The sequence below is a fragment of the Semicossyphus pulcher genome, unplaced genomic scaffold, assembly GCF_022749685.1.
Source record: "Semicossyphus pulcher isolate SPU_LCO1_2020_fin unplaced genomic scaffold, fSemPul1.0.p SCAF_6, whole genome shotgun sequence".
Lineage (NCBI taxonomy): Eukaryota > Metazoa > Chordata > Actinopteri > Labriformes > Labridae > Semicossyphus > Semicossyphus pulcher.
The window spans coordinates 3,465,320-3,480,256 of record NW_027211737.1 but is presented as its reverse complement, the minus strand read 5'-3'; the positions used below and the strand labels follow the sequence as shown (position 1 = coordinate 3,480,256).

The 14,937-nt window shown below is 42.9% G+C and overlaps 1 protein-coding gene across 2 annotated transcripts in view; it reads right to left on the bottom strand.

Moving 5' to 3' along the window:
- The window catches only part of nr6a1a (nuclear receptor subfamily 6, group A, member 1a), a 78,638-nt gene that overhangs the window by 11,040 nt on the left and 52,661 nt on the right, over positions 1 to 14,937 (bottom strand). The window contains exon 1 of one of the 2 annotated variants that reach the window (XM_069683657.1): positions 7,690 to 7,741. The exons of the other annotated variant lie outside the window; for it this stretch is intronic. Coding sequence (XP_069539758.1) covers positions 7,690 to 7,741 — 52 coding nt within the window. Of the gene's footprint in view, positions 1 to 7,689; positions 7,742 to 14,937 lie in introns of those variants that run through there. 2 annotated transcript variants of the gene reach the window in all.

Here is a 14,937-nt window from a genome sequence, read left to right as displayed (position 1 = left end):
GACAGAGGCAAGAAGCAGCTGAAGAGTCCCACACAAACTCCAGCCCTTTTTACACTGCCAGTTCAAGGCGGGATTATTACGCCTCTGTTATGTTCCGTCTTCTATGTAGAACGCATGGAGGTGCGTGTGGGGCGAAGTTGTTTTGCCTGAGGTAGTAACAGAGGCACGCAATTTAAAAACACACACTGGGGCGGTTTACGCCGCCGTTGCGTGGTCAAGAGTAGAATGACAAAGGTGGCATGAGGATAGAGCTTCGTTACGGCGCAGAGGCGGAACCGCAGTGTAAAATAGACAACTGACTCCAGCTCATGGGACATGAATGGAAGAAACCTGATATTGTGACTGTTGTCTGTGTTTGACCTGGCCCCCCATCACTGATTAAAAGGCTCACTGTTTTGACTACAAACAGGCCACAGTAACATCATCTTTAATATTCAAATGAGCAGGATTAAGCTCTTTTTGTGTGTATATAATTTAAAGGGCCAGCTAATCAGAGGAATGTGACTGAGCTGAGAGCTAAGCCTCCCTGCGAGAGAGAGGGGGGGGTTCATAGTGGGCTGCAGGGTTCATGTGCTAAAGGTAATTAGAAGGAGGTGGGGGGGCACATGGCATAAAGCCTCTTCTAGATAATGAATGGTGAATAGAGGACTTCTAAAGCGCAGAGACAGATTACCATTTAAATGGTGTGAGGTTTAAATGTGCTGCATGCAGAGGACTGCAGGGGCAGCCATACTGTACAGAGACAATGGGGCGTCACACGGTGAGCCCATCCTGGGATTAGAATTTAACCATTTTGGCGATTAACTCTATACGGCACCGAGGTTAAGTCGACTCAGAGAGGAAGCAGTCAGAGAAATATCCCCGCTGCTGTTGACTCTTTTTTAACCCCTATGAAATCACCAGTTTTTCTAAGTTCCTTCAAACTTAAATGCAAACGCCTGTAACAGAAGAAGGGGAAGGCTAAAATGAGTTTTAGGACTCGTTTGAGAGGGAACATGATGTCGTTTTTGAAACAACCTACACGACACAAGCTCAGACTTGAAGGAAAACTTTTTGTTGCTCCTCATCTTCAGAAACTAGCTATATTCTTGTACTATAAAATATGAGCAATATATCTGTTTTTAAAGTGTAAAGAAATAGCTGCACAGTGAGGGCAGGAATGTGCAACATGTTGCCACGGGAGTGTGCAAAAGTTTACAGTTGGAAATACAGACAGAATTCACAGTTTACAGAGATAAATAATGGAAACCACATGAGAGTCAGATTCAGAGGCTCAGCGTTAATGTAACGGCTCTTTCAATACACTGCCACTATGTGGCTGGTTAAGATCAGTGCTAGTGTCCATGAGTAAAGGGGTACATTTTGTGCATATTGTCAATGACAACTTTATTTATATGACGGTCATATTAAAAAAAACGTTTTCAAGAGTCTCCTTGCTCGTTCTGAGTGAATTCCAGGCGTGGTGAGTGTTCTCTGTGTGAGTTGAGTTGAGGGGCAGTTCAGCACAGATTCAGCCTGAGTCTCAATAAAGAGCTTTTCAGCTGCTAAGCTTCCGTATAAAGAAGAGTGACACCTCCATGAAGCCTGAGAAGAAGTACCAAACAAACTTCCCATCATCCCCCTCACAGCAACCGTGCACTTTCAGCTGGAACTTTTTACTGTATCCCCTCTGCACTCATACTGATGGCGCTGTAAGTGAAGCTTAGCATGAGGCCATATGAAGGAACCCTGGCATCATAAAACATGAGGAAGATCTAATAAATGACAGTCACCTCCTCAGCCAGCCATTTGGCAGCCCATGTGCTCATTCAGAGATCACATTGAAACCATATATTTCAGTGGCCACCCCATGTGAAAACGCCCGACTTCCTTCAATGAGCCAAAAACACAATGGCTATTAAGCTGCCCTCACTCAGGCTTATTTGCCAAATCTATCACCCTGTCTTTCAAGTGCATGGCCACCCTATAAACAGGCCGACTCACACCTTCACACACTTGATCTCAGACTGTCACGTCCTATGACTCCTCCTCCTCCTGCCTGCAGATGACAGTTAAATATTCATGGCATTAACTCGAGGATTTCCCTCCTGAAAGAGTTCTGTCTGCAGCAATTTGACCCCGAGTCTGAGGAGAGTTAACAATTCCAACATTTAACACAACTCCCAAGATAAAACTCTCCCAGACTTTGAGTTTGTTCTCTAAATACAATATAAAAACAAACTTTCAGTCTAAGTGACGATATAACATAAAATTGCTAGAGAGGGAAGATTTTGCTTGAGATAATGAAGCTGAATCCCTTTATAGATTAAATACAGTTGCAGTTCTCAAAATGCAAAAACAAGAGGTCTGCCTCGCCTAATGCATCTTCTCTTATGGCTGGCTCTTTGAATGGAGTTTGCCTTTATTGTGAACATTTAAACTTTATTCTGGAAATGCTAAAAGTCACAGACAAAAAAATGCTTCAAGAAAAATGTTGCTCCCAAATAAATAGCTTGTGATAAAAGTATTATGCAAGTGGCTGCTGAAATGTAAAGAGGACATCTTGCAGAGGCGTTTTTAAGGGGCAGTTTTAAGGTGTTTTACTTGTCCCCAGTTCTAGGTTTGGAGGTATCTAACCTCATGATCTGTACTGCCACACAAATACAATGGAAGAGGAAGGAATTGTGGGGCTCAAGGAACTGGAAATGTTAAACCTTGTAAATCACGGAGCAGTGTGGACTCCAGCATCTGTTATCATTACTAACTTTGCTCTGTTGCATTTTTGTTGCAGTATAAATGCATTTCATTTCCCTCTGTTGAAAAATAAAAGCAAAACAAACTGCGTGGTTAAAAACCATTTCATTTGATCTATATATCTTATTTAAAGAATGCACTTCTTCCCTGATGACATACTTTGTTGCATGGACACTGATTTAACAGAAAGATGAAACCAGAAGAAGCTTGGGGATCGTTGTTTGCAAAGACCTGTTTAAACTGATCTAAAATTAAACTGTTATAGCGAAAGGCTTCACTCTTCTTACAACAGAAAGCTCCAGTCTTTTGTGTCATTAAGTTCTATATTTGTTCATTTGCAATTTAAAATGTGGTTACAGTCCAGGGGCGAGTGCTGGCCACAATCAACGCAGCTTGAATGAATCCAAAATAATAAGCATGATAGCCAGAGCAAGACTTGCACTGACTTTAGGTTGTGCAAATTCTAGTTATAAAAAGCAGTCGAAGACATTCTGCAGAATTGTAGGACTTGTAGGATGATGAAAAACAAGAATGCTTCATCTTGAACTCCAACCTCTGTTTCTCTCTAGCTTGGTTGCAAGAACCCCCGATGCTGCTCTGTGTCACCCCTCCACACACACACACACACACACACTCATCCCCCCATGGCCCATTAAAGGCTGCATTGTTTCCCAGGGGTCAGCCTGAGTTTCATTCCAAACTCTAACGCAAACCAGGAAATGCAAGTGAAGCATTTTAAGCCCCCGTCGAAGGCAAAGACAAACAGCTCTCTGGTTTCCCACTGCAGCAAACATGTCCCAGCAAATGTTCACTGCAAGCGACCAGATTGAGTCAAACGTGCAGCACATGTGCTCCTGGTGAAATATAAAGAAAGTATTTTCATCTCTATCAGAGGAGAGAGGATAAGTGTAAAAGCAGAAGGCTTTTTTGTCCAACTCCCCCCCCCACAGACACACACACATAAACAGACTGCTGATGCTGCTGGACTTTTTATGCTCTGCTATGCATGAGAAGGTGCCATGAGAAACAGTGCCCAGGTTTCACCATCTCCGTGACCCTCTGTGAGCTGCATCATGCTGAGAACAGAGATGTATCGTGGCCAAATCTCCCTTTTGTCCACAGGCGGCGTGCACAAAGGCTGATGTATGGAGCAAAGCAGCCTTTTGAGTGGCTGACAGAACAACAAGGCCTGCTGCTGAAGGGGTTTTCTCTTCAGGTTTTGTCTCAGGCTTTCCATCACAATCGTGCCCAGCTGAGACAGGGAGCGGGGGTTGGAGGAATCTGCTGTACTTTTCCGCTGCTGGCATCCTCCCCTCCTCCCTCTTTCCTTCTCTCTCTGCCTTTCTTCTTCCTCATATCTCTCCTCCTCCTAAACGTATCTCTCCTACCTGGGGGTGAGGGTGGGGGGCTAAGACTATGATTGGTATGTACATGGACACACATCTAACACATTCACAGAGGTTAAAGGCATGTGAAGACCCTCCATGACGCAGAGCATTCCTGGCAGGCCACACTGTGATGCTAATCTCTAAAGTTACGTGCATGCAGTTGCAGATTGGGCTCCTCCACGAGACAATGGCGACCTGTTGACATTGCTGTCCTGATAATATACACCCAGGCTTAGAGCCCAAATCATTAGCATTGAGTAATACAACACCAAAGCGAGCCTACATATTAATGCTATGCTAATGTCAGCCACATGTGATGCTACTTTGTTAAATAATGTGGACAGAGATCTCGACTGTAGGAGTCTGCCACGCCGTCTCAGCGCAGTTTGCATCTCAAAGGATCATTTAAACGTGTTTCTTTATTTCACATAAGAGTTTGTGTCTGCATGTGGAGAACGCTGTGAAGTGTGCTCTTATTTTTGGAGTAATGGTAATACAACAGACTTCACGACAAAGCCATTTATCAGAGCCTCACTTTGAGATTTGTTCTTTGATAAAACCTTTAAGAAAGATTTAACACAAAGTTTAAAATGATCTAATTTCAGTAAAATCAATGAAAGATACCAAAACTGGCTAATTTTTCCTTTGATGCAGAAACATCAGCTCTAACTTTACTCACTGCTGCAGTCTCATTAAGGTCAACAGGAAGAAAGTGTCACGATTAGAACAGTAAACTTCACACAGCTGCTGGTTCCATCTTCTGCTTTCTTTGCCATTTGTGATACTTCATTAAACTGTGTTGAGCATTTCTCAAAATACAACTTAGACCAAACCACTGAAAACACTTAAAGCTCCTGTGAGGAACTTTGGGTTTGTGTTTTGGCGCCCCCTGTGGACAAAGCCGTAGCTCTTCTCTATTTGCTGATCTTGTCCTGTAAGTGTAAAAAGTGTTTGAATGCTTAAATAAAAGCAGGAGGAAATTCTTTGTTACAAACATATCACTCGCTGTGAATCTTTGCCGTGTAAAATATAGAAAAAGGCTGATTTGGCAGAGTGAAGTTAACCGCCTTGTCTGACACCGACCCCCCGGCAGTGGTTACAGGCATTAAAAATACCTATAAAGAGATAATCAATGTTGTTGCTGACGGTCTGGTTTTCTTTTGTTGCTCATATAGAGGCATCAGTATTTCAATCCGTTTCATAACCAGCTAAAAACTTAAACTATATCTGCTGCTTTGTTTATCTGAGTACTCTATCACACTGGATTTATTCCAGAAGTAGCAAAGAAATATCATCACGTCAAACAGAGTTTGGTGCTGACCCAGATGAACAATAATAAATGATAACTGGATCAAACATGAGTTCTTCTTTTAAGGTTTTACCTGAGTGCTAAATGAGTTAATGTTGTGTCATATGTAACATTTTGTTTATGTAACATAAACAGATTTTTTAGTTTCCTAACTTTCATTGCACAGCAGAACGGCGCTGAGCTCCTTATTAATGTTGGGTCTGCAGCACATGCTGATATGAACCATGTGGTGGGTTTACAGCCCAGGCTTTGTGATACACACTCATATAAAAGTGCTGTTAATGAATGTTGAGTCTCCCCTTTATTAACAGGGTGAGGTGGGGGGGGGGGGGCTTCCCAGAGAGCGCAGAGCCAGCAGCATAATCTCCCATGGATGTTTCCCATGAAGGAAGAAAAAGTCAGATGTTGACTGTTAAAAATGTGGAGCTTTTTGTGCCTCAAGAACTTCATTTGTGATGCATCAGATAAGTTCAAACCTGTGTGAGTGTGTGTGTGTGCGTGGGGGAAGGGTGCAGGGCAGTTGAAATAACACACCCTTGGAAGACAAAGATCTGCAACATGATGGACTTGATGTCTGGTTTGACGAGTCCGGGGGCCGTGGAGATGGATACATTTCAGTGAAATTAGGAAAAAGGAGCGTGCATGGCTGGAATGGGCAGCCTCTGTCATTGGCTATTTATAGGCGAGCATTACAGAGTCACAGGAGTCCCTGACCTCCCCCACTGTTACTATTGATCTTCACACAGCTTCTGTCCCCTGCATCTACATCCACATAAACAACCTCTCAGAAAGCAGCACACAAGAGGCAGAAAGGGAGGCTGCCTTTTTTCTTCTGCATTAATAAATCCTCTCTAAAGTGCAGAACCACATGAAAACAGGAGGGCTTCCTGCAGAGTGTAGGTGATGTGGGGAGTCAAAGCAGTGTGGATTTTACCCTCTCTCAGCTGGAACACAACCAACATGGCTGCTGGCTGGGGGATTAACATGAGGGGGGAAGGGATGCATACAGTAACATGGTTCCTCTGCATGCTACACCAAAGACCTTGAAGGAAAATATCAAATGAAGGACATACAAACAGTAGTGTGTTGTCTTTAACATCCCAGAGCGCGCATTTTTGTGGTGAGGATTAGCACTAAAATGGTTTGAGTGAACTGTACGATCAATAAACAAAGCAAGATAAGCGCTTATCAAAGGGCATGCAGCCATGATGAGCAGTCCAGGACACTTTGGTGAGTTACTCTGCTTTGCCATGTGGACTATATCTTAAGAGTGAGGAAGGATCACATTCCAAATTCCTGCAATACAAGGGGAGGGGGGAGGGTGTAGATGGTTTGGTGGGTGGGATGTGGTGTGAAAACTGCCAGAAGAAGGTTATTTTATTCTAACACTTATAAACAGCCAAATGATGCAACAAAAGAGTGACTAGGTAAAAGCAATTTGGGGAGAGCTCGTCAACAAAGTTCAAGGAAAGATCGCCTGCTTAACACTCTGAAAAGGGCCCTTTGTGTGAAACTAAAGCATGTATCTTAAGTAAAGAGAGGAGCATTGAATGGAGTAGAAAGTAAAGAAGAAGACAAGCAGAGAACAGGGGGAGCAAAATTAATGATTCAAGAATGTACTCTCAGTTTGAGCTAGTGGTGACTGGCTAACAGTCATCATATCAACAGTGCTGACTGTGTGCAAACCCACAGCCACATACCAAATATCAATACATATGGAGGCGCGCTGTCCTGTGCAATTCACCACCCATAAAGATGCATCATAACACGCATAAACAAAGCACTCAAAGGCATTGATCGCAGGAAAACACTGAGAAAAAAAGCTGGAATATCTCTGCTCATTAGCCAGGCCTGAAAATCATTAACAGCATAAACGGCTAAACCCATCACATGTAACGTGAAAGCAGAGTAGCACGTTTACTCCAACAGCAACTCCTGAAAGCAGCATGCGTGTGGAACTTAGCAGGCTTTTGTAATGTTTTATCTTATTCTATAATTACTTCAAGGCAATACATCCAGATGTCTTTCTAATATCCTACAACAGAAATTGGTTTGTATATGGATCAGCAGAAAAGCAGTCGAACAAATTTAAAATACAGATTTTTTTCCTCAGCAATCAAACACAAAATAAGATATAGAAAGACGATATTAAGCCACCAGAATGCAGCTGAACTACATGCTCTACTCAATCATCAACTCTCCTGTTCATACGTCACACATCATTTAAAAGCAGGAACCTTCTCTGAAAGTCTTCCTTACCTTCCCATGTATCCATTTCATGCTTCTCCCAGTCTGCCTGGACCCCATTCATGCACAGACTCTGCTAAAGAAAAGCCATCAGGCCTGGTTGCCTCATGACTCTCTTCTGCTTCTCTTCCTCTCTCTCACAGCAACCTCTTTCCTCGACAGCCTGCCCCTCTCTGACCACAGCCGGAGCCAAGCAACACCACTGGTCACTTTACTGCCTGGTCACATGACCACAGAGTTCAAGCCCCGGGGTCACGGCTTGCCTTGAGGTCCAATGACAGCAAGGGGTTATCTGAGTGGAACTGATAGTCCTATTTTCGCTGCCGTTCAACAATACTACTCCCAGTGTCCCTCACCCAAATTAGCCTCCCCTCCCCTCTTTCATGCCTCTGGCAATTCTGAGGAGGACCAAAGTGCATGTCCAAGCATAAACACAGATTCAAAGTGACAAAACACACAGACATTAACTAAGTGAATCACTTAGTGGAGCAGAGAAGAAGCTAAAGTTTCACAGCTTGCTTGGTTAAAAAACGAGCGCAGTGGAAAGCCTAAAGAGCGGAGGGCCAATAGGAAGTGGACCTTTTGAATGAACCACTATCTGTTCCTGACAATGCAGTCAGATGCAAAGAGAGTCACTTCCGGCTAAACCCATGTGTGACCCGGTGGTAAGACAGGATGCCAACCATGGTTTAATTCTGGCTAATTAAATATGTCCTCTATCAGCTCATGTATTATTGAGGATATTTGCTAATACAGGACATTACATGTGCAGCGTAATTAGTTTGTTCTGTGGACCAAGAGTTATGTTATGCTGCTGACCAGAGGAATGTAAATGATGTAATGTAAGGTACAAGTGTCAGACGCCAGCATCAAATGTCTGCTTAGATTTACAGTGAAGCAGACTTTCTGTCAATCAAAAGTTTGTGTGATGAAAGACTGTTTAAGTCCTTTTTCGAGTTAGAAAATGTTGCAACTGTTTGCTTTTAGACGACATTTAGTGTTTTCAGAGCTTTTGTTTTTACCCATTTACATCGCCCAAAGTAAGTTTAACTGTAAAGTAATCTTTTCTCCACTAACAAAACCAAGCCCTCAAAACACAAGGTTCTAGTATGGCATCCAACTGAAATTAACCTTGTAAGAAAGCTGTATTTCAAATGTTCTGGCAAGATTCAGCCCAATTTTGGTGCTGTTGTAACCTGCCTTTGACCTGTGAGAGCTGCAGAGAGGCTGAATCTTACCATCCAGTGGGTTCTCTTCCTTCATCCCCTCCAGTGTCCTGGCAAGGGGACCATAGTGAGAAGCATCCAGTGTTTCACCAGTGTGTCACACCCTAAACTCTACTGCCAAACTCTGTCTGTGTACCTCTGTGCACCCAGCAGCCTCTGCTCTACCTGCTCCTCACCTCACACTGTAGCGGACAAGTCTGCCCTGATCATCCGGCCGGTCCCCCAGCCAGCCCACCTTCTCCAGAGCTCCACCCTGCTAATACCACTTGTTCACTCTCACAGCAGCAGCCCCCCTCCACCCAGGGGCCCAACCCCCCATGTGAATGCTAATGACCCGGCCGCACTAAGTCACATATAAGAAGCTTTTCACATTTAAATGCAACACGGAGAGATAGCTCGTGTGAATGCATACAGGCAGACAGAGAAGTGCGGCTTGAAGAGGATTCACAGAAACACCAGTGGAGTGTCACGACAGGCAGGTCGGTCTGCAGGTAGAAAAACGAGGACACGTGTAACCTGTTGGTGTGATCAAAGGCAGTCTCGCCGTCTCCCAGTTTACTTTACACTAATACCATAAGAGTCTGCTGCCATATGTCACTGTGTCAAAGGCACGGCTTATAGGAAGGAACTGGCCCAGGTGCAGGACTAGGATACACGTTTACATGCAGACTAGAGTGTGAATATTATTTTTAGTTTGTCATGATCGAGGTAACAGCCGGAGAATATGGGAGTAAACTAGAGATTTTTTTACATTCTTCAAGCTGATTTTAGCCAGCTCTTTATTTACCTTTGCCTTCCTGGTGAGTGGAGACATTTTCAAAAGGTTATCCTAAGACCAGAAACCCAGCGGGGAATTCTATTTTTCTTGACATTTATTTGAATGCAAAGTTCATGATTTTTCTCTGAATAAATAACCACAGTGTTTGTGCCATACCAACAGATTCAGAAACAGGCTTTGTTGACATACTTTCAGTCTGATTGGCATAACCTTGCTTGTCGATACTAATAGGAAATCAAACCTGAGCCACACAGGGTGGGGGGGATAAGGGGGGGCAGCCATATGTCACCCTTGACCTTAGCACCTTTGCTCCCATGCGCTGAAGATGAACGGCATAATCAGCCATGTTGCCTTTAACCTTGAAGTCAATTGGAGCCCGTGCAGCAGTGACGCTCTGCTGGTTATGTTGGAAAGGGTCTGCCTGAGACTGGGCCGGGCTGAGGGGGGAGCTCATCAGGACATGTAGGATACACTGATGGTGCACCAATCGGACCTTTACAATTCTGCAGTGCTAATACCAGTTCATCTTAATGCACAGGCTCTCTTAAATGACATTTTTGCTTGCTGAAACTGATACTGATTCATCCTTTACAGGAAAACCACATGAATCTCACATGTGCGAGAGCATGTGATCACATGTGAAATATGTAGAACACATGCAGTTTGCACAGAGGTAACATGCGGTTTTGGAACATTTTCCCGGTGTGATGTTTGAAGCCAACAGCAGTAAATTGTCCAAATGAGAAATTCATGTGTTTTCTCTGCAGAGCATAAAGGTTGTTAGTGGATGAAAGGTTTTGGTGAAATGTCAGCAGCACAGAGATCAAACATTGGATATCAGGTGAGATTTGTTATCTTGTTTTTTATTATGTGAGCAGTAAGTTGCTGATTTAAATCTAAAGTTTGAAATTAAGGGCACCCCTGCAGAGAGACTTTTGGAAACGCTGCTGACAATGTTTGAAAACTGTGGAGTCGTTTTTTGGCTGACTGCCGGGGTCAGCCCTACACATGGGTCTGTGTGTAACTGACTGACTGACTAAGTGACTGACATCGCAAAAGCGGATCATGGATCCACTGATGCGACTCACTGTCTATATGGCTCTGGATACTTTGTTCGGGGAGTAGGCGGGGCTGCTCCTCCGCTGTCCACACCTACGTCTGCAGCGTCGCCGTCTGACGTCACAAACGCGCGGTAAACAGGGTTAGTAAACAGTGAAGACGGTACGGTGGTTAGGTCTCTACAGTCTCTTTATCAAACTCTCTTTATCAAAGTCGGCGCCGACAAAATTGGAAAGCTGTTCGAGCGCTGCTCGGGAGAAGTTAGCCACAGGCATAGCATTGCGCTGGAAAGGGGACGGAGATTAGCGTGTTGACACGAGTTTTGTGTTCCCATCAATGCCGATCAGAGCCGAGGCGATAATTACCCGGGTCTACTGCAGAGTCATTTGACCCGGGTCTGAATGCCCATTGTAACCTTTCCCATGAAGCAAAAAAGCCGGCTGTTAGTGGGAAAAGGGCTTCAGTGTCTTTGGACAGAGACATTAGATGCCTGTTGTAGTAACTCTCAGACATGAGCAGTGCATTGAAAGTGAAAACGTGATACTTCATGCCATCCTCAACAGGACTTTCCTGCTCCTGTCTCACATACAGCACAGCCTCTTTAACAAGCCATAGCTGTTAGCTAAAATGCTAATGTGATTCAATGTCAGCTCAAATGAGCTGTTGTGAGGCTTGTTTTCTGCATTTCCCTAAACATTGGAGTAACAAAGGGCATTTCTTTTGTTTGAGCTCCCCTCCCCCCGCTGCACACTGTCACACAGGCCAAACCTCTTCACGCTGCAGACAAAGAGCTTCAAGAAAAACAGGAATAGGCCACACTGCTCCTGTTCAACAGAAACACACACATACATTTTGATTTCCCACAGCAAGACACATCTCCAGTTTATTTCCAGAATACCAAAGAGGAACAATCAGTGGTTCTTGGTGAAAGAAATATCATAAGCTCTTCATAAGCAGTTCCAGCCTTCACCATCCCTCTGCAGATAAAAATCCACTTTAAATCCTGCTGTCTATACCGAATACTTTATATAACAGAGCGAGTGAGAGATACGAGCCCCCCATTTTACTTCAGAAAATGTCAGATTCTTCTGATAGGATGGAGGTTCAAACTTTTCTTCTTCATCCAGAGCTTTGGGGTGTTGGCTAAACCTGAACTCAGCTGCCCAAACCTGCATGAAGGCCACCAGATCACGCTGAAACCATTTATATTGACAGAAGTTCTTTAGAAAACCAAACGAAAGAACAGAAAAAAACAAAATATTTGGATTTATGTTAGAGATAAATGAGACCATAAGGTGTGTGGACTTCTCATTTATTTTCATGAGGTGTGAGATTTCATTTTATGTCCATTCACTAAATGCAACAAGTCTATCAGCGTTCTACACGGTACTTACGCGAAGAAGAAGAAGTAGTACCAGAAGAAGTACAAGAAGTAGTAGAAGAAGTAGAAGAAGAAGAAGAAGATGAAGGAGTCCTCTGTGAGTGTTGCTGCACGAATTCCAAAATAAAATCCCTGATTTTACTTTGAGTTTTAATTTTCCTTTACTCACTTTTATTTCTCTTAAACATGTTATTCCTTCCCTATTGTTTTTGCCACACTGCAATTAATTATCATATCGTGTGATACGTGGGCACAAGCAGACATTGTTTCACTGTCTGTTATCAGTCCTAGTGTCAGCAGATGTAGCCTCAGCATATCACAGCCTCTGTACATGTACTGTATCCACACTGGCTGTGTGTGTTTGAGGCGATCGCAGCTGTACGGGAGCTGACCTCAGAGTTGCAGCTTGTGTCCACTCCTGCAGACTAGATTTACAGTGATCCATGTTACATTTCCCCGGATGCATTTGCTTTTCGGGGCCCTGATGAGCAGTAGATTAATGCAGCGGTTCTCTGCATGAACTTCCAAAGGGCAAATAAAACTGAGCTGACCTGGCCACCATCTTGTTGGAGTTAATGAGCACTAAAACAGCCACTCACACGAGCCGTCCTCAAATCCATTCATCATGCTTTTAATTGTTCTGACAGGGAGGATTTTCGGAAGATTCTACTCCTCTGTTTGCAGTTATTTCAGATACTGATGATCAATCCGTTATCCCTATGACAACAGGCCTTTCCCAGCCTGCCACAGGAGGTGTTTTTTTATAGCAGCCTGTTTAAATATGTAGTCATGTTTTTACCTTCAGCATTATTTGGATCAAAATGGTTTTTTTTATGTGTAAATCAGATAAAAACATGTCAGATATTTTTAAATTATTGACACAATTTCAAAGCAATTCTTTTTGTGGGTGGACTAACAAAACCCATCAGCTTATGTTTCACATATTTTAGGGATATGAAGTATCCTTTTACGCACACCAAACATAATATAAGGAAAACAATCAAGACATCAAGACAAAACAGACAAAGAGAGAATCTGAACTCTGAAAAAGAGGCGCAGATATTCACATTTTGTTGCCAAAATGTGGCAGAGCCACTTCAGTAACCCGACAGACAGAGGACTTAAAATTCCATTTTCCATAAAATTAAATGTTGCACTTATAAAATGGTCTACGCTCGGTTGATAGTACTTTAGACAGGTTTTTGTGAGTCTATGCAATATTGCCTTCAACAGTTTGCTTCTGCACTTCTACAATTTTATTTAGTATGAGAGAAAAATCAAAGAAATAAAGGAGAAAACTCAACATGAGCCTAACTGAGCTAGCAAGAATAGTCAGCATAAGGGAGGTCAAAGGTTAAACTCTGCCTTTGTCACAAGACTGACAAGAAGAGGAGGGACTTCCCCTTGTCTTACAGTTTGAGTTCAGTATTGAGAAATGCTTGAAACTCACTGTTTCACAACTACAGCTTGACAAAATAAGGTTCCTTTCAGAATAAAATGTAATCGGTTTTATCAAATTAGAATGAACATATGAGCCATACCCGGAAGAGATTACACAGTACTTTTATATGCACTGCCCTTATGCTAACAAAAATGTGCATTCTTTTAATAAAAAACTATGTAAAACTAAAAAAAGCTCCCAAAGTATCAAAGACTGTGCAGTAAATATGTCATCTAACAGCAGGGCTGGATTAAGCAGCCATGGGATGCGAGAGACAAATATAAGCTCATTTGTCCAGTTACTCCTTCAGCTCTGTGTATATAGTAATTAATCATCCCTGGAGGGGTTAAACCACACATGACTGTACTCTGGATATCAAAAAATGTAAGCATAATATAACATTAAACAGGGTTCCCACTCTTTTTAAGAAATCATTTTCGAGTTTTTCTTGACAATACCGGACGGCACTGGTCGCAAGCGATCATATCATTTACCGGTAGGCCTCGTACTGACACATTTAACCCCAGTTTTATTCCTCCTTTTTTAATGATGCAGGGTTCATGATGAAGTGCCTCAAGCCCCTTTCACACTGCCAGTTCAGGGCGGGATTATTACACCTCTGTTGTTCCGTCTTCTGTGTAAAACGCACAGAGGTGGAATGGCGGGGCAAAGTCGTTCATTAAGCCTACATCTATCCAAGCTACACCTGAAAGAACTTAGCAATATATAAATATATATATATATATATTTTAAAAGATTGTAATGTTTAAGTGTCACTTTTCAATCATCTTTCAGTTGGTTAGAAAGTGTCTCAAGGCGGCAATCTTATATCGCTTGCGAATGTGACAGCTGTGGGAGCCTCGACTGGAGCTGAGGCGGCAAACTTGTGCTACCGGCTCATCAAGTCATTTTAAATCAAAATGTTTTAGTTCTGCGATGGCGGATAAATTAACTTTACCAACAATCCATTTTACTTCACATGTTTAACATAAAATGACGTGTGCTCATACTATAAAACTATAACTAACTATTAGCTACTGACTTCACATTGTTAACAATTTGCTGCTTCAAAACTGCACACTAACCAGGTACAGCAACCTCAAAGGGTCAAAACTCAGAAAAACAATGGGCTTAAAATACAGCCACCACTAGGAGGAGACATTGCGTGCCAGGTGAGGGCAAACCTGTCACACCGCACAGCTCATCCTACAAACAGTTTCAAATGAAAGTACGCACCTAGGTTTATGTATGCAATCTGAGTGAGGGGCTAAAGTAAATTAATATTTTTCAGGAAACCAAAGTATTTCCAGGATATTTGGTCATTTTTCCAGGTGTTTCCAGAACTGGAAAACAAGTCTAAAAATGTCCAGGTTTT